We start from the raw sequence: 25093 nt of genomic DNA on the forward strand, positions 1-25093 counted from the left end.
TGATTGATTGATTCACAGTGAACTACACCTTGTTCTCCTGCAATTATATATAATTGCCAACAGAGTCATGTCATTATCACTTTAACTTGTGTGTCCCATTTATATGACCCAGTCCAGAATGTACACGCAGGCATTGTTAATGTTACGGAGTCCTTGTGTAGCTGTGAACAGAGGGGTCTCCACAGGACCCTGAAACCTCAACCGTCATTAATATTTTTGTTTTTTACCAGGAACGTGATGTTACTGATGTTACTACTGTCTTCTGTGGCCCGTTTGTCTCCTTTATATTACATTATAATGTCTGCAGGCAGCAAAGAAAAGTAAATGCTGTTTTATGTGCACTTTAAATGCATTTGAAAGTCTTATTTAGTGACTTGATTAGCTCCCCTTCAGTGGTTATGAAGCAGGTTGACGCAACACATGGTTAAACTGAACTTACTGTGAGACATTTTGAGAAACATCTGAAAAAATAGTCCATCCACTCATCCTCACATTTCCCAGCTGGGCTCGTTGGACTTGTGTATGCGTGACTTAAAATAACAACATCAAGAAATCATTGTAAACAGTGTAGTCTCACTGTGGAGCAGCGTACACCGAAGCTGCATCATTATGTAACCTCACGGTGAACAAGGTACGATTATTTTAGTGATTTGTAACGGGAGAAGCCGCAAAACAGCCAATTCTCAAGCTTTTCGCTGGAGAAGTGGAGTCGTGTGAGGAAGTGGAGACAGATAACCATGTCCAGTCCAGTCAGACCCGCGCAAACGACGGGATCCGTCTTGTGGAGATGCGGAGAATAATTTGCCACAGATTCCTCTGCATAGTGGAGGCACTATCACAGACCACGTGAGAGGAATATTCAATGACGGTCCCCGACAGACCGGTTCATCTCTGTTGGCACTCCTCTGCTGGGTGACATGGACTCCTGGACGCTATACACTCTTAGCTTTACAGAAACGAGCGAAGAGGGAGGGCGACACTCTGAATGTAACCTCTGATCGCTTTTCTCTTCTTTTTCAGGTCTTTTTGTTTCTTTTTCTCCCCCTTTCTTCTTCTGTTCTCCTCTCCGGCAGTTAGAGGGAGTATGGCTTGGCCGTGCATCAGCAGAGTCTGCTGCCTGGCTCGTTTCTGGAATCAGTTCGACAAATCGGACCTCTCCGTCCCGCTCACCATCCAGAACTACTCGGACATCGCCGAGCAGGAGGTGCGGTCCGTCACCAAGCAGGTATCCGCTTCGGAGCGCGCACCCGGCAATAACTACACACCAACTCCGGACACGCGTGCCAAAGGCTCCCCTCATGAGCCCGCGGATGGCACTGGGACCCGAGGATCTTTCAGGTCACGGAAGGAGCCCAGCTACAAGCCCCGGGAAGACTACCACCCCCCGGGAGTACCTTTCCCCAGTGTTACGCAGTACAAGCAGGATTTCAAACCATGGCCCATCCCCAGGAAGGAGAATTTCCCGTGGATTAATAACGAGGGGAGCAGGGCAGACTGTGTGTCGGACAGCCCGGTGAATACTTACCACGTCCAGGGTCAGCCTGGGGAGAGCCGGGGGGGGAGAGAGGAGAGGGGCAAGGGGCAGAGATGGGGGGAGCAGCAGGTGATGGAGGAGAGCAAAACCAGCTCCTACAGGTCTGAGATCCTCTCTCACCTTGTTTCAGCACCGAGCGCTGTTCACAGCGGGTGTGCCGCTGATGTGCTCATGCCTGCTTTGATGCTTAATTAGACTTTAATTTATTACTAGTTCAGCGACTTCCAAGGTCGAGCCAACAAGCATGCGTGGAGACGAGGGCTCATTAAATAATTCTCTCACACGTTTCATATTCGTATATGGTACAGCGCAAGTATGGTGTAGGATTTGTGCTGGCACTGTATCCCCTGTATGTGGAGGTCTGTGTTTTTCAACCTTTTCTAGCTTTTAATCCTTTAAAATGGGATTTTTTTAAAAAGGTTGATTCATGTGAATACATTTCAAAGATGAAAAAACAAACATATAACCCCCTCAGATACTTTTCATGACCTCTGGTTCATTTAGACCCCGAGGCAGAGTTAGTATATACACTTTGGGAATTGAATTCATACATTACAGCCAAGATACTGATAAACGCCCACATGTTTCATCAGGACTCTTATTCTGCAGTTTGCTGCATCAGCTGTTAAAGAATGGAATATATTAAGCCCAATTCAAGATTACTAGCACATTATTTTGTCTAATTTCTCCATTAATTTAATCTTTGTTATTACTTCATGCTCCAGACGTCCCCCTCCAGCTTTGTCACTCTACTAATACACTTCTCTACCTCCAGGCAAGAGTACAGGCCTTGGGCGGGGGTGCGACCGGCCAAAAGTGCGAGGAAACCCCCCCCAGCTCAGTACTCCAGCCCTGGGACAGAAGCCACTCACGTCCCACGTGAAACCAGCTACCAGGCTGCCTACAGGGGGGAGGTTGGCAGGTCCATGGGTCTGCATCAAGGAGAACACGTGATCCCATCCGCTGCCTCCAACATCCAACCTGCCGCTGTCCCCCAGCCTGCCCCCACTGCCCTTCAAGCCTACAGATTGCAGAGTCCATCGAGCCTCCAGCAGAGCATCCTGGCTGAGAGGACTGAGCTCAGTGGAACAATCAAAGGAGAGGTAGGCGCATAATCATTGAGTTCAAGGAGCCATGTTTTATGTCTAAAGTTTAAAGAAAACCACACACAGTTCATTGTTAGAGCTGCACGTTTAAATCCAGGCTCGCTCATCCTGAAAGTCATCTTCACTCATCTCCCCGGCGGCCTGTTGCTGTTGGGGCATCACAGAAAAGTGATACAGCATTCTGTCCCCGAGAGGCTCAAAGTGACCCAGCTGTTTAAAACAGGCCATGTACCGTGTTAGGTAACAGTGCTGGTGCTACACTCTCTACTGTGGCCTGAATAAAACTGGGTTGATGAGGACAACAAATTACATGTGTAATTCTCTGAACTGCAGTCCATTTCAGTCAGCTAACTGACTGACATCTGTCTAGAAATCAGTGCTGATCATAGCTGCAATGAAACGTGTGATCCTTTAATCTTTGCTGTTATTAAAAGAGGTTATTTCTCTTTATGACACAGCACAGTGCTTCTTTAGATAGCCAATGGAACTCCAGTGATATCATATACATTATATACATACAAGTATAACCATATGCTCTCAGATTGCAGATTTATAGGGCTTTGCCTGAGCAACAACCATACAGAATAACTCACAGCTAAATAATAAGGTGACGCTCAGCAAGGGTCATATAAGGCCTGCACAATGCAGATTTTTAGGGAGAAAATTTGATATTTATTTGTTGACTGATATTCTATATTGCTATGTATAGAAAGTATGTTTGAGTTACACTGAATATTAAACTTTTTGGGTCATACATAGTATATGAACAAAAGTACTGGGGTTACTACACATTACACATACAGGAGCTGCTTATCCGTGAAAACCAATGCAATGAATTTCCCAGTGTGCAGTTTTTTGTGCCGATGTTAATGCAAGAGAAGGTTTGGAGCTCTGCAGCTGTTGAGTCAGCAGCCCTATATGCACTTCACATGATCTGAAACTTTGTCTCTGGGTTGCTGTGGTTGCTAAATGCGTCCACTTTGCAACAATATCACTCACACCTGATGGTGGAATATCTAGTAGAGAAGTACTGATTTGTTGCAGCGGTGGTGTCCTATTACTCCACCATGCTCAAATTCAGTGCGCTCTTTAGAACGAGACATTCTTTCACAAATGTCTGCGAAGCCCAAATGCGTGCCGAGGTGCACAGGTGCGGCCATGTGACTGAAAACACCTGAATTCTAAGGTTAAGTGGTGTGGTTCAAGACTTATTCTGTGATGCTACTCTACTGCATGTGTTACAGGCAGCACTATGCTTCCATTATATAATTTCTAAAGTATCATACTTCTTCATTAGTTTCTCTAAAAATAATAATAACTATAATAAAACTGGTGCATATCTGACATAAAAGTACTGAGTCTGCTGCCTGCATGCTCTCTCAGGTCAGCTGTCAGCTGATACTTAGGGAGACAGTTTTTGGGGAATCTCCAGAAGTTTAGTGCCATCCTTCTCCTCCGCCCTCAACACTCAGTGCCATCTGCCACTGGAGATCTGGGCAGCTGTGGGCTGGACCCGGTCAGATCTTCATCTGTGTTACAACAGCTGCCCCAGTAACATCTTAAGCCGACTGGTTTTCAGGGAGATCTGGCACACGTGCTCTTCTGGTGAAACGAACACGTGGCTCTCACTTTAGCAACTGTTTGAGAGACTCGGTTAAAAAAAACAAACAATTCGTGCACGAGAGCAGAACGATACGACTTTTCAGTTATTTGCATCACTTTCTGAACAAAGCTTGGTCCGTTAAGCTGCAGCATACCTCGGTTTTGCTGTGTGATGCTAATGGAGGTTGAAGGGATGGGATGTTAATGGCAGGACACAGACTCTAATAATAACACTGGCCCAGTTGGAGTGAGAGTTCAGGGCACATTAAGAAGAGATGTGCTGCTGCCAGTGGGCCAAGCTTCAGAAAGAGTGCAGTAGATATTTCCTGTACATTCTTATTGTGCCGTCTTTCAGCGTTGCATGCACTTTGTCTGGCATACCACAATCTGTCAGTGTGACACAAGCCCAGCCTGGCGGCATTAGATAATCCACCCCGGTTACCGATGGCCCACTCATTGCCGACTCATTTATTGACTCACTAACCCCCTGCAGAGGTGTCTGACCAAGCATTACACATCCCACTCCAGTACACATTATACTGGGTCATAGTATTCAGCTGGTATTTGTCCATATCTGGTGTTTTATGATCAGCATTACCATCAACCATCTTCATTCAGCAGGCAGACCGGCAGCTCATTAAAAGATGTAACGGTTAACTTGATGGTAATCTGCTCCTGATGAAAAAGAAGGTGGGCAGCCATAAAACTCTCATTACTGTTTAAATCAATTTGTGCCCCCTCCCCTCACCTATAACAGATCAAATCCGTCTCGAAAGACAAAAGCTGGCTCAGATTTCATGACGTAAAAAAACAAAACAGCAATGCTTTTTTCTTTTTTTAAAGACGAGAGCGCTGCGTTCATCTTGAACTCACTGAACTTGCAAACCCAATTTAACGCATCCCGGGGAGAGGAGGCATCGAGGTGAGAGAATGAACCTCAGTTAAACCTGACACCCCGTTAGTTTGCAGCAGCGTGTGTATGTGTGTATGTTTGTGGAAGCAATCATTCCTGGCAACTGCATCGCAAGGCAAACAGATTTGTGAGGATGGCTTGTATAATCTGCAGTGTGTGTCAGGGATAAGCAAGACAAAACCACCAGTGCGCAGAGTGAAAACCACGGCAGGAGCGCTTGTGACAAATCCTTGGTTATTTCACATTTAGCTCACAGGCAGCGAGCAGCCTCCTGAGATTTCTCTCCCTTGCAGGTCATTGGCAACCCTTCATAACTTGCGACTACAGTGTATTAAGAGTGCTGCGTTCTTCTATGGCAGGAAGAGAGATGCACAGTCGAGTCAATGGCTTTAAAATGCATGAAGCGGATTAAATGGCCTGCTGGGAAAATCTAACCTAAAATTTCCGGTTACCTCCATTTATTCATTTGGCAGGGGGGATGGCAAATCCCTGCATTGGAATCTGATTTTTCCACCTCCTCTAACAGGCTCGGAAAGCGATCTGAAGTTGTTGTGTGTCGGAGTTGTAGATGGTTTTCTGATCAGTCAGCGTTACCCCATTCATTTCCCTGCTTCGCCCCCATAAGTCAGCCCTAAGTTTCTACAGTTCTACATGTGTTATTTTTCTCTTTCCTCCCTCATTTTTGCCAAGCTGTCTCCCCCTATTCTTTCACTTGGACGTCATCCTCGTTCCCACGCTGCTCAGGACTACAGAGGAAGTGTCCGGTGCCAACTTGGCACTGTTTATATAGAGAAGTGAGGATTGTACTAAAACCAGGGGAAAGGCAAAAAAAGGAATGAGGGGGAAGAGACTCAGACCGGGGGGTGGGGGATGATGCACTGTGTGATAGATAAGTGATGGAGATGTGGGGGGAGGGGAGCAGTGTGTGATGGATTATCTGTTAAAGTGCAATGTTGCATTGGGTTGCAGTCTCGTTTGGCACCAATCTAATTTAGGAGAGAGGCAGACCTGGCTGCTGCACAGAGCAGAGAAGACAGTGTGTGTTTGTGTGTGTGTGTGAGAGAGAGAGAGAGATTGTGTTGGGGGTTGAAAACAGTCACACAACAATCCAACTTGCTAAACAAAAAGTGTTGCCTTCCCTGCCACCCACAAGGCTGTATAGTCAGACTCACAGTGGAGCTGGGACCACAGTCTGAAGGACTCTCCAAAGATTTTGTGCTCTGATTGGCCGACAAAAAGCTGCCACACTTCAGCTAGATATGCAAGTAGAAACTGAAGAAGTCTGGGCCCGCTATAACGGGCAGATCTATTAATTGCTAGAGAGAACAGAGTGTGGTCAATGTCTCCATGTTTTATTCACTGAAGCCCAGATTAAAAGTCTGGCCAGATTTTATTTTCTTTTTTTGGGAGGAATGGGGGAAGCTGTCATCAGCAGAACAGATCAGCACTAAAGAGGGAAAAAAGCAACCCAGCCCACACTGCTAGCACTCTGCCAGCAAGACCTGATGTTATTTGACAGCTTAGTCCGTCCAGTGTCCTCTCATTTCACGGGTGTGGCGTGAGCATCACAGCTGCTGCACTCGCTCCCATTTCCCTGACCACTTTAGAAGACTGCTGTTACACCCGTCACTCTTTATCTGTCTTGCAGGAACATCTGGTGAGGACCAAACTCCCTCCAAACCCTTCTGCTGTCTTTCAAAGCGGATCTTCGAGGGTCTTCAACATCTGACGCCTGCTGCCATTCTGCTTTGAGGAGTCGACACGGGAAATGTCCTCACTTCATTCCACAACACAAGAATCTATGCAAGGGAATGTATTGTTGGGAAGGCTGTGGAGCCACGGACTCAGCAACCCAAATGGAGATAGTTAGACAGCTCTTTCCTCCCCCCATCCCCCACACTCCTTCCTGCCCCTGTTGCAATGGAAATGAACACGCATGTAATGAAGTTGATTTTTTTTTTTTTGGATGTTTTTGCATAAACGCACAAGAAACTGGCTGCTCTGTGTGTTGGTGTGTGAATTTGTGTGTGTGTGTGCCTGCTGATTGGTCCTTTCACTGAACATAGAAAAACAAAAAAACAAACAAACAGTGTGCACCAGTGATGAAGTGACCTTTACCCATGTAGACTACTGTGTTGCCCTTTGGTGTTGCTAGAAATCTGCTTGAAAATAATTTATTTCCTCAGCATCTATTTGGTTTGTCAGTTTGGAAAAAGTATTAGTTGGTCTCAATTTTTTTGTAAATCTGTTGTTAAAGAAAAAGAGCAAATGAGTAATGTAAGATAAATGACAATAAAAGATCATTAGCTAGGTTGTTACTTTCAGATGCCTCCTCAGTTGTATTTCTTCCACCCATTGCCCTGTTAGTCATGTTTACCCTTTTCACTCTTGATTGCAGTTAAGAGCCAGTTAATCTCTCTGGTGAACTGAACCCAACTTCTAATTCACAGCAAGAAAGTGAGCAGTTACACTCACTGGTCACTTTATTAGGTATAGCTTTTCAACTGCTTGTTAGTTCAAATATCTAATCAGCCAATCACTTGGCAGCCACTCATTGCATATTAGTCATGCAGACATGTTCAAGGTGACCTCCTGAGAGCAGCTTCAAATCGAGCATCAGAATAAGGAAGAAAGGTACTTAAAATTAGTGATGCTGCTGGTGCCAGACAGGCTGGCAAGAGTATTTTTAGACACTGCCGATCTGAAATTTTCCCACACAACCATCTCTGGGGTTTATAGAGCCTGGACCAAAAAAGAAAAAACATGCAGTGAGCTGTAGTTCTCTGGATGAGAATACCTTCTTGATGTCAAAGGTCAGAAGAAAAACGCAAGACTGCTTGAAGCAGCCACTACAACTAGGGTATGCAGAAGAGCATCTCCTAATGTACAACTCATCCAACTCTGGAGTAGATGGGCGGCAGCAGCAGAAGACCACACCGAGTGTCACTTGTGTCAGCAAAGAATAGAAAACTGAAGTTACAGATCACGTGGGCTCAACATGGTTTGACACTCAACGAGGAAGTTCACTGTACTCAATGACCTCCACAGTCACCACATCTCAAACCAATAGAGCAGCTCTGACATGTGGTGGAACAGGAGATTCACATCATGGATGTACAGCCAACAAACCTGCAGTAACTATGTGATGTTGTCGTGTCAATATGGCCCAAAATCTCAGAGGAATGTTTCCAGCACCTCGTTGAAAAAGTTGGTAAAACCCAGAATGAACCTAATAAAGTGGCTTTTAAGAGTGTATATAAAAAGAGTCAAATCAGTCCTTTAAAATAATATTATTGTGGACAGTCCAGACAAACACTGAGCATATTTGCATTAGTCTCACTAATAACCATTTAAAAACTTGCACAGGTGTGTAATTTGAGAAACTAGCTGTTTACTTGATAAGTAGCCTGTAACAGGCACCTGTGTCACTAACCTGGGTTCAGCACACTGTTCATGTATGATTGCATTTATCAAAAACATAAAAAAGACAAGAAAAATAAATAAAGACGAGCCAGGTTTGCAAGAATTGTTTTTAAAATTCATTACAAGAATATTGATTATATTTTTGGTTTGCACTGAAATTGAAAATACAATGTTTAGGTGTCTTCTACACTAATACGATTTGGTTTAACAGGCATCAGAGTCACTCAGCCCGACACACATCCACTCATTCTCACACATGAACGTAATACAAAGCAGCACATTAAACAGAAACAACAGCACAACACGCACACAGACACACACATCAACTTCACTGACCTCTGTGGGGACTACAGCAAACACATCCAAACGCACACACTCACTACTGTCGGGGTGTAATTGATCGCAGGTGCTGAGATTTGATAGAAAAATAAACAGTGTCTGAAAACACCATACTTCATATACTGGTCATATACACTATACATTACATGATAAGATACAACACAGCTGTTACACACAATGCTTAAAAACACTTCAGCGTGCTGCCAGGGCTGGTTCATGAACAGAAGATAAATACTAACAGCGAGTTTCTCTAAATCACAATGATTCTCACACTACACCGTCTCCTGCATCATATTAGTTCATCGGTGTCTCTGTGGCATAATCCACCTTTAATTTCAGACTATAAAAGATGAATCTATTAGCCCATCTGAAGGGCCTTAGAAAACACTTCCTGCGTGCTTGTTTGTCTTGCAAGGCTCGACGTTACCTCTGCCAGGTAACCGTGAAACACATCAAAAGCTGAATGCTGGTTGCCATGCCACTTTCAGCAGAACTGCTGTGTATGCTCTGCCCAAATGATAGAAAAATACTCAGTGTGTTTCCGAATAGCTAAATTTGTGGTTCACCTGAGCTAAAAGACTCAGCCAGTTCCAAAAATTCAGTGATTGTGATGGCGAGATGCAGTACACTGGAGATGGGACAGCTGTCTGATCTTATTATTTAACCCTGCAAGTCACTCAGGCTTCATTTTCCCAGTGACTAGCTAGCTGTCTGGCAGAAAACACTTCATCATTAAAATAATCTTTTCTTGAGGTAAGCAAGAGCACAATCGCTTCTCTAAATCCAATAACACGAGCCCCACGAAGCTTCAATGCACCGGCACTAAGATGTTACAGAGTATTAGAAACATTTGTTACTTTGCTGCTACGCAGCTGCTCGAGCAGCAAACTGAGCCCTTCAATGGTCAACTTAATGAATACAGTACATTATTACTGCTGTGCAACCTGAGCCAACGGGACCGAGTGTGATCACGAACACGGTCGATTTGTCTCATTGTCAGCAACCAGTCGATGTCAAGTAGAGGAGGCCTCAGTTGTCCTTAGCCAGGTAACCCATGTGTGTATTAGTGAGGAAGTCGCAGGTGGGGATGCTGCTGACAGCCTGGTGGATGTTCATGGCTGTGATCTCTCTTGGTGCCCTGCAAACACAAATGCAACCAAGAAATGGCTTCAAGAGGAACAGAAACACCACCCTGAGGTATCTTTCAGTTTGGGACAGCCCTTGGTTTGTGGCGTTTAGTGAGCATGCAGACATGTTTTCATTTTAAAATGTATCGCCCTCTGGTAAAAGGTGACTCACAGTTTTGTTTTTTTACTGAAAAAACAGAGCATCCATCCACTCTAGCACCATCTAACACACAGTTTTAGCTATTTTTGTGATAAAGGGTGAAAAAAAAGATACAAGCTACCACCAGGCTTTTATATTAACATTTGTTTAGAAAACATCAAAAGAAAAAAAAAAGTTGTTTTTTTTTACTTCACTCTTTGTTTTTTATTTTAACTCAGTTGGCTGCAAAAGGCCCAAATATAAAAAATAAAGTGAAAACTGGAGCTTTAAGGCAGGTCGCATGCTAGAGAGGAAAGAGGAAAAAAAGGCTGACCTGTTTGGAGGGGATTTGGCGTAGGCCCCAGCCAGCGCTTCTCTCAGGATGTCACTTGCAAACTGTTCTGTAGCCTACAGCGTACAGGCACACACACACACACACACACACACACACACACACACACACACACACACACACACACACACACACACACACACACACACACACAATGTGATTAAGTGAAACAAGCATTCAGGATTCATATTCAGACTGTTTGTCAAGTGTTTCTTGACATTTTTCATGAGTTACTGTTTTGTGTACAGTGAACAACCTTTAGAATCATGGCTTCGATTACTGGAGCGAACACATTCTTCTCCACCTCCACCGGCTGGAAGGTTACCCCGATCTGAAAGAGGCAGTGTTCATCTTATAAAAAAAGGGGGAAAGTGGTGTGCCCTCCTGTTAGCTGCTAAAAGCTGGAGAGGAATCAGAAATCACTGATTGAATTTTTTCATTTTTTCCACATTTCTTAGGGGAAAAAACAAAACCAAACCCAGAGAGAGTCCCAACCTGCTGAGCTGCTTCACTGACAAACTGATCGGACAGGCTGGCGCCCAGGAAGAATTTGGGCTCCGGGTCAGCCTCCTGTTCCTCCTCTTTGACCTTTAGCTTGTGGCAGGGAGGAGTCACCGTGATGATGTCGACTATTTCGTCATCCGCCTCCTCTGGCTCAGTCTTGAGCAGAGCTTGCATCTGCTCAAGACGCAGCACCAGCTCCTCGCTGCTACTCAGGGTCGACGGGCACTCTGCGGGAACATTTACACGTACCCTTCATTTAACACATCATTTCACAAGCCGCAGCATCAGCAGAAACGGCGACTGCTTCGGTGCATCTCTCAGGTTACAGATTCTTGATACGCGGCTGTGTGGTGTAAAGCAAAACTTAGACATGTGAAGGAGGGTTTTTGTGAGATCTTTGCTCATTTTAGCAGTTCAACAACGCAACAATTACAAATGAAGACGTTTGCACAGACAGAGACAAGTAGAACACAAACACCGATTATCATGTTGTTTGGCTCAGTGAGCTAAACGGCCTCATCACCCATCCTTTAGAGACAAAAAGATGGAATTAATAAGAGTTCCCAGCAAATTAAACAATGCAACTGAACAAAAGCACTGAGGCTGAACACTGGCCGCCCTCGCACACAACTGGTCTGCAGACGCATTACTGGATCCACTGGTAGGTGCAGAAACAGTACACCCACACATGCAACACTGAGGCGAAAATATTGATCCGCTTGGAGCTTTAACAAGACCGAGTGAAACGATCTTCCTGTAGAAGATGTAGACCAAGTCCACACAGGCACAAACTCACCAGGCTCATTATCGATTTGAGTGAGAATGTCCTCGATGGACTCGTCATCGTTCTTGGGTTGTGGGGGTTCGGGGTCAGGCGGCGTGTAACCCCTCTGTCGACACCACTGAACCACCTCTCTGGTCTTTGGCGGGGTGAGGGCCTGGAGACGGGGCGAGCGATCCAACACGTCCTGGACGACCCGCTTCACCGCTACGGCTCGCTGAAGCTGCACACAGGCCAAAACCAGAGAGATGATGAGAGAGAATAGAAATCAATCAATCACAAGCTGTACAGCCACAAACAGGTCATGTTGCTGCGCACACACAGCTGGGGTTACTAAGAGTTTTGACTGTGTGATGGCACACATATACTTTATATTCCTTATCCTAATAAACATACAGGCAAGTGTCCTTTTGGTTCCTTTCAGCCTACTGCATCCAAAAAACGCTTATAAAGCAGTGTGAACAAATGCAATTAGCATGCTTTTTGCTCGATGCTCCGGTGGGATGAGTAATAGACATTGATCGTGCCAGCTCACTGTTCTGACGCCTTAATGAAGCAGCAGGCTAGCGGGAAGTCTAACACGGGGAAGCTTATTAATCCTTAAACTGGGCAAAGAAATGACTTTCTGAGCGTCTTTTGAAATCTGATGTTATTATTTTATTCTATTGAGGTCTTTCCCACATGTGAACGCAAGTGGCATTAACTTGGCTGCCATTCTGGGCATGTGACACTGTAGGATCAAGTGAATAAGGCACGAGTCAACGCTCCATTTGCAGGGAAAGTGACTGCTAAAACCCCGATCAGGCAGGTCTACAGACCCCTGGCAACCACCTGTTGCTAGGATGAAAAGGTATATTCCCAACCAGCTGGTTAAAAACCTCCTTGTGATTGCTTTGGTTGCCAACATATTGTTGAATAGAACATCTACCTTGACGTAGATGTTACTGAGACTCAAACTTGCCAGGGATTTTTAGTAGAGACATCAATGGTATCAATTTGAAACTTCAACATCGCTCTGTTCTCGAGTTATTGCATTCACAACGTAAGCGTCCATGTTGCCTGACTGGCTGGCAGGGTGACGGCAATACCCATCAACCGTTTAAGGGTGATGGGGTAAAAACTACAGGCAACTGTGGCAATCTGCTACCTATGAATACATATTTTCCTAGCAACAGGTGATTAGATCACAACCAATATAGTGGACGAATCTTGAGTAACGTGTGTAGATGCAGTTCGTTTTCCTCCCGTCCTGATGAACACTGAAATTAAAGTTATGGCTCTCGTTCCTTTCATTTTGCCAGATGGTTAGTCATGCTGGGCCTGGAAGTCCCTTGAAGTGTTACCAGATTGTTGCTGAGGTGGGATGATGTGCATATAGGATTTTCATTTCATTAGCAAACACACAGATTTGCTGTGCAGAATCAGTTTTTCTCCAGCCCGTAGACACCACTTAATCGTTCCCTGTCATCATAATGTGTAATGATGTGTGATGAGTCCCCTGTCCTCTGTGTAAATTAGTGACCTGTAGATATAAATAACTATGCCTTGGCTTGTCTGGGATCCTTTTTTATAGCAATAGAAAAAGAGAACAGACTGCTACAATATGGGTTGGCCTGTATGAGCTACTGATGAAGATATGACAGGAGACAAGAGGCAGCGATATATATGTGACCTAACAGAAAGACATGAGGCAAGCAGAAAACTCTCTGAGTCGGGATGCTGCATGAAGAGAGATTACACAGGCACCAAAACTGCAGACACTGCAAATTATCACTCACAGACGCCCTCAAGCTGGAACCTGGAGAGCAAACGCTAGTAAGTGAGTGCTGTCACCCCAGATGGGATTAAATAAAACTTTCATCTGAGGAAATCCATACAGAGAAAAGAAAAAAGCCTGCGTTCTTTATTTGAAAGACAGCTTGAAAGCTTAAAAAAAAAGAGAGAGAGAGAAAAACTTTAACACATTTGCATAATTTCAAGAAAAAACCTGAATATACTCCAAGCCTGCACAGCTCCAAAAACAAAACATGTACATCTCTGCTGGTTCATCAGCACTTTGACTCTAATGAGGCTTTCTGATTGAAAGCCCAGATACTGCACTTCTGTGAATTTAAATTTTTATCATCAAAAGCAAACACAAAACAAAAGGTCACCTCTGATGCTCTGCGCTTGCCAATATTCCAGGAATAATACTGTTCTGACGACGAGGCACAAAACGGATGTGAGTCTTCGGCTATAGAAAGAAACAGAAATACACCAGTGTGTCAAATTTTTAGACAGCTTTTCCTTTTTTGATGTAAACTTTTCCTTTACATACATCAAATGAAAGGCGAGCTCACTTACTCTTATCTGGCACAATTAGAGGGAATTTCTTCACCACAGCTGTCAGCAGCTGCATCATGGTTTCTATATGCTCAGTGCTGAGGAGAAGACAATCACAGCTGTCAGGTGCCAAGAAGCTTTCATGTATACACTCACTGTATGTGATTGTAACAGGTCCCTGCCCTTACTTGATGAGGTCGTGCGATGAGTTTTCTGCCCCTTGTTCCTGTTTGACTGTGGTAGCTGCAGAGGCAACGTGCACAGAAGAAGCGGGGGCAGGAGTAGTCACCGGGGGTGATGGACCAGCTGTGACAGCTGTGCCAGCACCTGGCTCCGTCTTCACTGTGGAAGAAAGCAAGTGTTAGAGACGGCTGCTTTATTAGTATGCATACTATATATTTTAAATTGGGAGATAAAAGAAAATGATGAGATGAGACTACAGGGATGGGATCTGAGTTTACTAGTTACAGCCTAATGTGCTTCTAAGCAAAATAAATAATTTTATACGCAAAGAAAGAGGAGTTTGGGAGTACAGTGGAAAAGAAGAGGAGAGCGGGTGGAGTGAGGATGGACCCCTCACCTTGTACCAGAGGCAGGGCAAGGGAGGGGGAGGCCTGGCTGGCAGGACTTGGGGAGGCTCCAGCTCCAGGTGCTCCAGGGGTGGTGGAAGAGGAGGAGGAGGAGGAAGGAGTACTGGAGACTGGGCCCTTTGACACGACTACAAACAGAGTAAAACACACAGGAATGGATTGTGGGCCATTAGGTACACGGGCTTAACGAGTGGATGAAAAAATGAGAGGGTAGGATGACAGGTCTTCCAGAAGCTGCACTTAGGAAAACTGTGAAATAATGAAAATCTGTTTTCCTGCGTGTTGTAAATAAATCATTCTGCCATCTTTAAACGAAGGAACATAAACTCAGTTTAGAGCGTAAAGTAACTGTTCTCACACTGTAAATCATATGAGGAAAAACATATTTTGCATATTTTTTGTATATTTTAAGATTTACCCTCAGAAACTTATTAAAAATAAGTGAGACTCCAACAAAGCAACCTTTGTTTGTGCAGTATCTTGTGTTATCATGGAGGACCCAGTTTATTAATCTAGAATTCACTGTTTTGTTGAGGGTTTATTTCACCTTTCCCCACAGGCATGAAGATGGTCTGCAGTCCGCCGGACCCACTTCCAACTCCCAGCTGCTTGAGCTGGTTGGCAGGAATGGTTAAGACAGTCTGCTGGGAGCTGGAACCTCCAGAATGGATCTTCAGCATACCTTTACAAAACAAAAACATAGGTGCTCTGTTTATTCGAGTAATGCATTAACATTTAACCTGACAGTTAATGCAGAAACAGGCTTATTTCTGCCTACCCGAGAGAGCAGCACCAGTTTTTCCTCCGGCGGCTGCCACTCCACTGACTAACGAAGTTGCAGAAACCAGGGATGCGCCGCTGCTGCTGATTTTGGGCACACCCACAACAGTACTCACACCTTTGGACATGCTGATGACAGGCATATTGGTGATCCCCTTTGCACCTGTTACTACAGCACCAGCTGAACCTCCAGCAGTCTTTGCGATCGCAGCAGGGTTTCCAGCACCCTTCACCAAGGAGGCCACTGCTGCCTTCGACAAGCTGCTGCCCCCACCAGCGGCGCTGGTGTTCTTTGCTGCGTTGATTACTGCTGCTTGGTTGGCTGCCATCAGGAGTGAGTGATGCTGAGAAGCAGACTTCCCACCATCGAGGGCCTGCATGGACACACGGAAACACACGTGTCACGCAGGAAATAAGCAAACACAGACTCTTTTATGTCCTTTAACGTTTCTGATAATGAGCTAACCAAAGTGAGCAAAAGCTCAAGTGTCCAAGCTGTTTTCACAATGGATGGCAGACCATGGTTTCATTAAACAACACACTTATTTACAAATCCCTTCTTTCAAAATAGCTAATAAAGTGAGGTATAAAAACATATACAGCAGCATTTCACCTTATCTGGAGCTGCACGACAGCGAACGTGTTCATAAATATGAAAAATATCACAGTCCAAGTCCATTTGCAAAAACACTGTAGTGTATATGTGAGAGAAGATTGCTGTGGCTGTGCCTGGAGGAGAGTTGGTGTATTCTTTTTTCTGCTGATGTTTGTTTTCTAGTGCCACGCAGCTCTCAGAATGAGCTGTGCTGATCAGGTCACTGGTTTTATGGAATCTCAGAAACAAAAGAGTCCATTTTTCCTCACAGAGAGTCCTCAGAAAGAGAAGTTCCGCCTCTTTGGCTTGTTTGTTGGAGCTCCGAGTAAATCTTTTTATGTGTTGCAATTTCTCTGTTTTATGATGCCTAGCTACTGACTCTAAAGATGTAATCATCCTAACTCAGACCGATGCTTATGAATATACACAGCAGCGTGCCTACACATGCGAGCCACTGCACTCAGGCTGGATCATTTGTTTTCTGTGTATCTCTACTGCCTTTTTTTCCAATTCCACTTATACAAAAATGTGTTATTTCTTGCAAAATCAGGGTGCTTCTAGTATCTATAATACCAGATTTAAAGATGAGCATAAAAGCTTTAGCTCCCCTATTGAATTGAAAAATTTTAATTCCTCCATGGATTTTAATTCCATAGGGGAATTAAATTTTCCTAAATGCTTTTTGGACATAGCAAGGTTTCCTTTAGAACGCATCAATTATTTCTATTTGCTCTGAATAGCAGAAATACCAGGATCAATATTAACACCCCCCAAAAACTGATCTTTTAAATTGAGCCAAAGCACAAACCACAAATGTGCAATGATGTGCTTTAATGCTCAAAGCTTGTAAAAGCAAGTTAAAAATGAGGACTTTCTTCCAGTTTACACACAATATAAAAACTTAAGCAAGAGTTTGAGCTTCACCTGAGAAAGCATCATGCCAAAATACAACAAAAAACCCCAAAAGAAATCAGTTTAGACTTGCAAAAAAGAATTACTGGTGCTCACAAGGCAAGAGATGGAGAAGTATCATCAGTAAATTCAGAGAGCCTCACAGTACAGAACAAGCCTGGCAGAGGTAGGACACTAGTGAGAGCTGCCAGGACACTAGTGAATGACTTCGCCAAGTCGTGAATTGTGGGACAATCATCAGAACCCTGCACAGGAATGGACTGCGAGTTTGCAGACCAAGAAAAATACTAGAAGCCACCAGTGCTAAACCTCAGTCTCCCAGCAGATAAGAACTATTGCTGGTATAAGTTTGAAAATCTTAGCTGTCACCTGCCTCGAATTACTGTGTTTACAAGATTTTCAGAAACCTTGAAGTCAAGATCAACATTTTTCAAACTCGTCAGACTTTTAGCAGATGGATCAATGGTATTAATTTGAAAATCCTATGTTCCCTCATTCTCAAATTATCGTGTTCACAGAGATGGTTGTTCATGCCACCGCTCGCCTGCCCACTCCAATGCGTGGGGCTAACTGAAGACCAAGCAGACCACCAAATCTGGAGGATCTTGAGAGATTCATCAAAGAGGAATGGGCTGGGATTGCTCAGGAGGACTTGAGTTTGGATTTCAAAGCTAAAACAAGTGACTGCAGGCTGTTATCCAGTCACAACTGACCATTAGCATCAGTGTGGCTGAGAATTTTGACCCTGGTAATTTTTAATTTTCGGTGAAATAATTTTCTTTCTGTGCACAAAATAAAATAATGTAAGCATCCAAAAAATAAAACTAGGATGTTAAAAATTCCTTCCAGCTGTGTTAGAAAAATAAATACATTTTCAAAGGGAGGCTAATAATTGTGTCCTCATCTGTACGTGGGTATGAAATCCAGCGTAATTAAAAACAGCATAACTAGCTTGCAACCATAAAAGAAATGCTTACAGCTCTTTGGTTTAATGTAGAGCTGGGCGATAGAACGATAACGATATGTATCGCGATATAACTTTTACTCGATAGAGAAATTAAGCTATCGCGATAGACCTCGCCGCTCTTGTCCTCTTAAAAAAAAAAAAAAAAAAAAAAAAAAAAAAAAAAAAGGTCAGCCGATCCAAATTCAGTAGCGCAGAGCTGAACCAATCACAGCCGCAGCGTCACGTCGTGTGACTTGCTACGCACAGCACAAGTGCCAAGCCGCACGTGTGTTTGTTTGGGAAGCAGCCAGCGGGTAATGGAGGAAATGAGTGTGCCGACTAGAAAAATCAACCGAGCGTGACCGAAGAGAAAACCGATGATGGTTCCAATGCCGGAGAGATTGTCGAACGGAAGAGCCAAAGAAGTTCCGTAGTGTGAAGGTATTTCGGCTATTTCAAGTCTGACAAAAAACAGAGTAGCGTGCACTGTAAATTGTGCTGAAAGCAAGTCTGGAAATACAATAAACTGGTGCATGCGTCACACTGTGCGCCGCGTTATTGTTTCGGTGAAATGAATTTCTACAATACTGTTACTGTTAATTCTACTCTCTGCAGTGTTTAAATGCTTACATATACACACAGTTACTGTCCCTCCACACATACGACTCGGTTCTGCTTCTATGCCCCAGCTTTGTTTACTTTTTCCCACCGAGGCTTCTAGACTTCTGATTGGCCAACATTTCTGCACGGTTAGGAATCTAGCGCCACCTGCTGCTTTGGCATGTTCATAGCAGCGTTTTCCTTCATTTCTGCCTTTATGTGTGGACGGGATTATTTTTTTAAAACGAAAACGGAAAATCTCAGTTTTCAAAAATACCCGTGTACGTGTGGACGTAGCCTCAGTCTCTGACTGGAAGCGCTAATTCGTCATTCGGCTTTTGTCAGACTAAAGTAACTGTTAAAACTGTTTGAAAAGCTAAGCTATACAACAAGGAGAGATTGAGAATTTCCTTTTAGTTCTCAGTTTATTTGATATTGACAAAAGTTAGTCAGTTTTGTCTGTTCTTCTGTAAAACAAACAGATTTATTTTTAGAATTAATATTTTGTTTCTAAGTGGAATTGACAATTTAGTCTGTTTCGTTTGTTCTATTTTGAAACTTAAACGCTTTAGCGGCTGCCTTTTGTGTAGTTTGCAATATTTGCCTTTATTTATCTGAAAAAGTCTCATGTTCCTTAAGTACATCTACCCTGTTGAACTTATTATGGGAAATAAATATTTAAAAACAAGCTGCTGATTATTTCACATTTTACTTGTGAGCAACGGCACATTTAAATCTTACAAATATAGTTATTTGGCTTATATCGTGATAGATATCGTTATCGCCTGAAATGAAAAAAACATATCGTGATATGAAAAAATCTCATATCGCCCAGCTCTAGTTTAATGTGACTCTTACATAGGGACATCTGCCATGCAGAATAAAAGGGATGTAAATAAAAGCTGTGAAACTCGCCTGTTGTTGGCTCGCACTGCTGACAGAGCCAGGCGTGGAGCTAGCAGCGGTGATGACTCCACCTGTCATCCTTAACGTGGTGGTGCCCGGCTTGGACAAGTGGCCTGCTCCTGCTGCCGTTACTGTTTTAACTGAGCCGTCAGGCAACTTCACCTGTGCACCCTGGGAGCTGCCCACCACCTGTCAATTAGAGGACGAGCAATTACCCACTTAGAACATCAGCAGCAGCAGCCCACGTGCAGCATGCTGAAGTTGTCAAGGAGGCATGAGGTGAAAACTCACAATCTATCAAAAGAAAAAAGATTTAAACTCTGACAAACATACACACATAGACTTTTTTCTTTATTTCCACAGTAGCCATGTTGCCAGTAAATAGTAAGGAATCACTTTTACATTTGTTACCAATGATATTATTGAGTTTTGCACTGTTCAGGAGCAGCACACCAATGTAATACAACAATGTAATTATTGTATTTATAGACCATTTCATATGAAAATGAAAATGGAAGCCATTTTTTAAATCAGAAAAAAACCCTGTAAAATAACTAACACTACACCAGTCTGACTAAAACTCTGAAGTCAGCAGTTTCATTTCTTAGTGTTTACCCAAGTGAAAACTATGATAATGTTATATAAAGTGAGACTGATTAAAATGCATGAGGGGACTTGTCCACCTCCAGCTCAGCAGCACATGGGAGAATCAGGTGCTTGCACCAGCAGCACCCTGGACAGGTCTTTCACTGTTGCAGCTCATTTAAATTGTGAGTGGAACCAATGGAAAACTAACTACACTCATATGTAGTGTTTGAGTGCCATCTTTGAATAATATTTTTTTGTTTTCCAATCTGTGTTTCAGAGTTAAGATGTAATACCAGATCTAATAACCATGAACAGCATAAAACATGGACGTGGCTTCGCAGTTGGAAAAATTAAGCCAGTAAGGAAGTACATTCAACCTGCAGTGTATCTAAAAGCCACCAGATGGCGATAGCTGTGGTTGCAGAAACACCTCTGGAGCTACAGAAGTCTATGGGAAAGCCTTCTGTCTTGACCTCTAACCACTTTCTTGATGAGTTTATGGACTCAGTTACAGTTTACAATGAATAAAAAAAGTCTTGATCAAACTATGTTTTGAAAAAGAGCATTATTTCTTTAGGTATGTTCATTGGCTTATGACATCAATTGGACCTGCCCCTCCTCATCACTTTTTTTTTTTTTAACCAAGATGAAACCAAGTGAAAATGCTGATCTTGTTTCTTCCAAACAAAACTTCAAAAACCAGAGGATGACCACTTGGTAGCTACATCCACCGTTTATACTGTTTCTTGTTGGATCTGTGTTGGATCTATGTCTGGAGATGTTATATAAACTTTAACTTAAAATTAAAATTAAGATGGCGCAATACCTTAAACAGAAAAAAGTCTGTGTCAAGCACAAATTATGTTTTCTCTTAAGCACCTTAAAATCAGCCTAGGATAATAACCACATATGTCATTGGTGATTAATTTACATTGATTAAAGAGGGCGACACGATCTGTACAGATGGTCCCTGTTGGTATTTAAGAAAATTGTAAAAAGCTTGATAACATTTTCATTTAATTAATTTTCAAAAATATAAAATATAATTTAAATAAATATCAATTTTCAAAACACAGCCAACACAGACACAGATTTTAAAAAAGACGTCACATTAAAACAAACTGGCACGTGGATAAAATAGTTTAACTCTAGTCCAAACAATAAAAAAATAGTAAATAGTACAGCTGACAACAATGTTACATAAGTTGTTATTTTGAGCCTAACGCTCTCACACAAGACTAAATATGGTAACAAATAGATCTGGTTGAATGGTCATTTCAAAAATTGTCTGACAGTGTTTTAAAGATTAAACTCCAATAAAACTGCAAATTTTATTGCCAGTAAGAATGTGCCATGAGCCCGGGGCCAGTGTGCATCTATCACACGTTGGTTTTACATCTTTAGACAGTTTAGAAAGATTTACTTTGGAGAATTAAGGCGATGCAACGACTTAAACTGAGTCTAGCACAAATTAGACTAATGTAATGCTGAAGTAATACGTGGAGAGACATGATCCGCACATAGCTTGCAGCCTGTATAACGTTACTTAGGTGGTCAAATTCGTTTGTGGAGTGTGGCTAATGTTAGCAGAGCTAGCAACAACAGCCTTCTTATCCTGTACAAAGATGTGGTTATCCTCTGGCCGAGTCCTGTTATGCCAGTTTATTCTGACACAGGCTTCATATAACCGTCTATTTTATAGAACTACTGCAGTCCTGCTGGATAACACCTTGCTTGATAACTACAATTACATGGTGTTGTACATTTATAAAACTGAAAAAGAAATTTAGCTGAGTGGGCCATATTTCTGTTGCAAGGGCAGCATTGTTTAAACGCTGAGTATGCAGTGACATTTCTAGTAACAATTATACTTCTCTAATACACTATCGTGAAATGAGCATGCCCCTCTAACAATGTGCAAAATACAACTTTCAGTGTGTGGATGACAGATCGTGAACTGTGTTATGAAATTATATTCCCAGCACAACACTAATCCATATACTTCCAAATGAAAAAGAAAAGACCTCTGAAGATATTTCATTGTCAAAGAAAATACAAAAGCATTTCCACCACAAAATCTGAGATTTGGCAGGACGGTCATAATTTAGTGGTCAAATGAGGGAGGCAATCAGTGAAGTAACATACAGCAATGCATAAAAATAAAGAAGAGAAGAAGAATGAATATTTCATTAAGAATATTAAAGAGGAAAATGACTGCAGAGCAGGAACAAAAGAGCTGGCAAACCCCACACGAGTCCTACTATCACAGAACTGGAAGACCCAAAAGACAAGCCTGTGTCGAAATCAGACTGTCAAAGAAACAACTAAGAAACACAGAAGCAGTAGTAACTACAGCAGCATTTGTGTTACACACTGAACAGCTTACAGTAAACTCTCCACACTGACCTGAGCCAAGATGGCTGCCTTCTGTCCAGCTGTCACTCTAATAGCCTGCTGGCTAGCAGTTGCAGGAGATGATGCAGCATGACCTGCCGAACCGGAACTCCCCTGCTTCCCCGAACCTTGTGCGGGCTGACCGACCAGAAACGTACCCTGAGAAAACAGAACAAGAATGACTAAAGTGCAGCTCTAATGACACACAGTCAGGTCCAAGAGTTTTTGGACAATGATTTTTGTTTAATTTTGCCTCTGTACGCCAGCACTGTGGATTTTAAATCAGTGTGTGACTGTACAGATTATCAGCTTTAATTCAAGGAGCTTAAAAGTCCCGCTTTAACTGTTTAGGATTTACAGGCATTTTTATACAAAGTGCACCACATTCAAATGCTGAAAATTAAAATATGTTCCAGTGTAACGCTTGTTTTCAATGACTGGATGACATTTTTTGCAGTCAGAAGTCTAGAACACCTGGACATTTACTGCAGCCATCTTTTTACCTTTAGTTTTAAATTAAATAACTGAAAAGCTTGTTCTATAAATAATAAATATTTATTCTTCGTTGCCTTGAGATACTCTTAGGTTGCTTTTGCAGTATTCTTTAGGTCATTATCCATTTTCTCTGTGGAGCACCGGCCATCTGTTTTGCAAATTCCTATATTTTTTGACTTACTACCCATGAGTCTGGTTCACATTGGTCTCAAGTTTTCCCCCCAGAAGTAGGCGGGCTCTTTCAGGTGTTTTCTGACACAGTCCAATACAATTTCATTGCCTGGACTCAACTCCACAAATTTTATATGTTTAATTCATCATGAAATAACTAAGGACATTAACTAGGCATCATCTGGCCATAAAACTATCTGTTAGCCTCTCTCTCTGTACCTCTGTATTTGAACCATGACACCAAGAGAAATTCCTTGTTTGTGTACAAACTTTGCAGTAAACGTGATGCTGATTCTGTCAGTCCAGTTACTTTTGAGCACCTTTTTAGTGGTGAACGGCTGTAATTCTTTGACAGTTCATGCATATACGGCAAAACATAATGCAAAAGCAACTCAAGAATTTCTCGAGGCAAAGACCAGGGATATTCTTCAGTAAACAGGCCAGTCACCTATTTCAACCAACAAAGTGTTCAGTTACTGGATACAAACAGGCACACAAAATCAGTCACTACAGTGGTGTAACTACTAAAAACAAAATTTGTCTTTGTCTAAAATCTTACAGACTTATTGTATTCAAAGGCCATAAAAACTGGTTTCAGGTCAGCCTAGTAAACCCACACAGGATCAGCCAGGCTTAATATATCACCAATATTAGACTTTAAATTACATACAGTACAAGGTTACATGATGTGCACAGTATGACTATTTTAAGCAGTACAATGCTTCCATTACATTTTAATTTTTTATAACATAATAGCTACGGAAAATTCAATTAGCCCTCTAGGTCAATTGATCCTCTAGGTCCTAATTAGAATGTGGGAGTGCGCCGGCTCTTTGGCTCATAAGAGAGACTGACATGAAATTTTACAGAAAAAAAAGATGGCTCTTGAAGAATGATCATTATTAGGAAAGCAGGACCCAGTGTCTATGTGGAAATTTGAAACCTCTGCGCGTGCACACACACACACACACACACACACACACACACACACACACACACACACACACACACACACACACACACACACACACACACACTAATTAAGAACAGGTCAGTCAAATATGAACACTCTAATAAGCAAAGATGAGATACATACAGAGCCACAAATTATGTTGTGCCAGTGTGTGACTGCATTTGTCGTTAGTAAAGGAAAAAGTGGGTCTACCCACCTGTGGGGTCTGTTTAAGGATATAAGATGTGTAGGAGAGGTTGGAAGGTAGATTGCTTGAAGAGGAAGAGGAGGAGGAGTTGTGAGAGCCCCCAGAGACCGCTGATGAGCTGTTCTGGGACTGCTGACCTAAATTACAGAAATCCACATAGATCAGTCTCATTTCATATGAAAAATCCAGAGTATCAGTGCTGCCATTTCAAAGAAGGGCAAAGGCACGATTGTGAAGCAGAGCAGGGCAGTGCAATGTTGGCTTACTGCTGTGAAAATCCAAATGTCTTTAAGCAGAAAAACAGATGACTGTAACTGACTCACTGTCCAGCAGCAGCCAATATCTGTAACTGGCACTAACATGCCTCAAGTTGTAGAGTCACTTCAGAAGTGGATTTCTTTTTCCAAACTTTATGACGAGCTGGAAGCCAAAATATTTTTTAATACAGATGTCTACAACTTGGAGGCATGGATGAAAATGTCGCAGTGAAAGGTTTTTGCCTGGGATGCTGACCCCAAATACTGAGCTGCCAACAAAATCAAGCATTGTTTTCAGTTTCTATCAACACTGTTGAGTAAGCTACCCGCTCCAGGCAAATGCCTATTTCTAACACCTAGTAATTTATGACATTATACACCTGCTAGAAAATGTTGTGCAGCTTCACATGTTGCAGGTTTTCTTGCATATTAAATACCCACATACTGTAATCCACAGAGACTGTCCTGGAAACCATATTTAAGTGGTAAAGCTATACTTTGGGATATTAAACTTAGAATAATTATTCTACATTAATTCATGAAATACACTATAATCT

The 25093-nt window shown here is 42.6% G+C and overlaps 2 protein-coding genes across 2 annotated transcripts in view; one reads left to right on the forward strand and one right to left on the reverse strand.

Moving 5' to 3' along the window:
• Positions 1–601: 601 nt before the first annotated feature.
• map6d1 (MAP6 domain containing 1) lies at positions 602–7455 on the forward strand. Its single transcript, XM_080907168.1, has 3 exons — positions 602–1635; positions 2310–2637; positions 6804–7455. Exons 1-3 carry the CDS (start codon positions 1085–1087, stop codon positions 6882–6884), a joined length of 960 nt encoding a protein of 319 aa, XP_080763294.1. The 5' UTR covers positions 602–1084; the 3' UTR covers positions 6885–7455.
• A 1199-nt stretch (positions 7456–8654) lies between these two features.
• yeats2 (YEATS domain containing 2) overlaps positions 8655–25093 on the reverse strand; it is a 28298-nt gene continuing 11859 nt past the window's right edge. Inside the window, exons 17-30 of the mRNA XM_080861760.1 lie at positions 24289–24416; positions 22466–22612; positions 19481–19660; positions 15511–15886; positions 15280–15414; positions 14723–14860; positions 14331–14484; positions 14164–14240; positions 13974–14053; positions 11836–12043; positions 11031–11266; positions 10792–10866; positions 10518–10591; positions 8655–10055 (exon numbers count right to left, since the gene is read on the reverse strand). Of these exons, the coding sequence (XP_080717886.1) occupies positions 9947–10055; positions 10518–10591; positions 10792–10866; positions 11031–11266; positions 11836–12043; positions 13974–14053; positions 14164–14240; positions 14331–14484; positions 14723–14860; positions 15280–15414; positions 15511–15886; positions 19481–19660; positions 22466–22612; positions 24289–24416 (2117 nt within the window). The 3' untranslated portion in view covers positions 8655–9946. The remainder of the gene's footprint in view (positions 10056–10517; positions 10592–10791; positions 10867–11030; positions 11267–11835; positions 12044–13973; positions 14054–14163; positions 14241–14330; positions 14485–14722; positions 14861–15279; positions 15415–15510; positions 15887–19480; positions 19661–22465; positions 22613–24288; positions 24417–25093) is intronic.

This window comes from Rhamphochromis sp. 'chilingali', assembly GCF_963969265.1.
Source record: "Rhamphochromis sp. 'chilingali' genome assembly, chromosome: 16".
Taxonomy (NCBI): Eukaryota; Metazoa; Chordata; class Actinopteri; order Cichliformes; family Cichlidae; genus Rhamphochromis; species Rhamphochromis sp. 'chilingali'.

Coding starts and splice junctions, on each gene's coding strand:
- map6d1 (XM_080907168.1), top strand. CDS start 1,085: ATGGCTTGGCCGTGCATCAGCAGAGTCTGCTGCCTGGCTCGTTTCTGG. Junction 1,636..2,309: donor AGCAAAACCAGCTCCTACAG/GTCTGAGATCCT, acceptor CTCTACCTCCAG/GCAAGAGTACAGGCCTTGGG. Junction 2,638..6,803: donor GTGGAACAATCAAAGGAGAG/GTAGGCGCATAA, acceptor TCTGTCTTGCAG/GAACATCTGGTGAGGACCAA.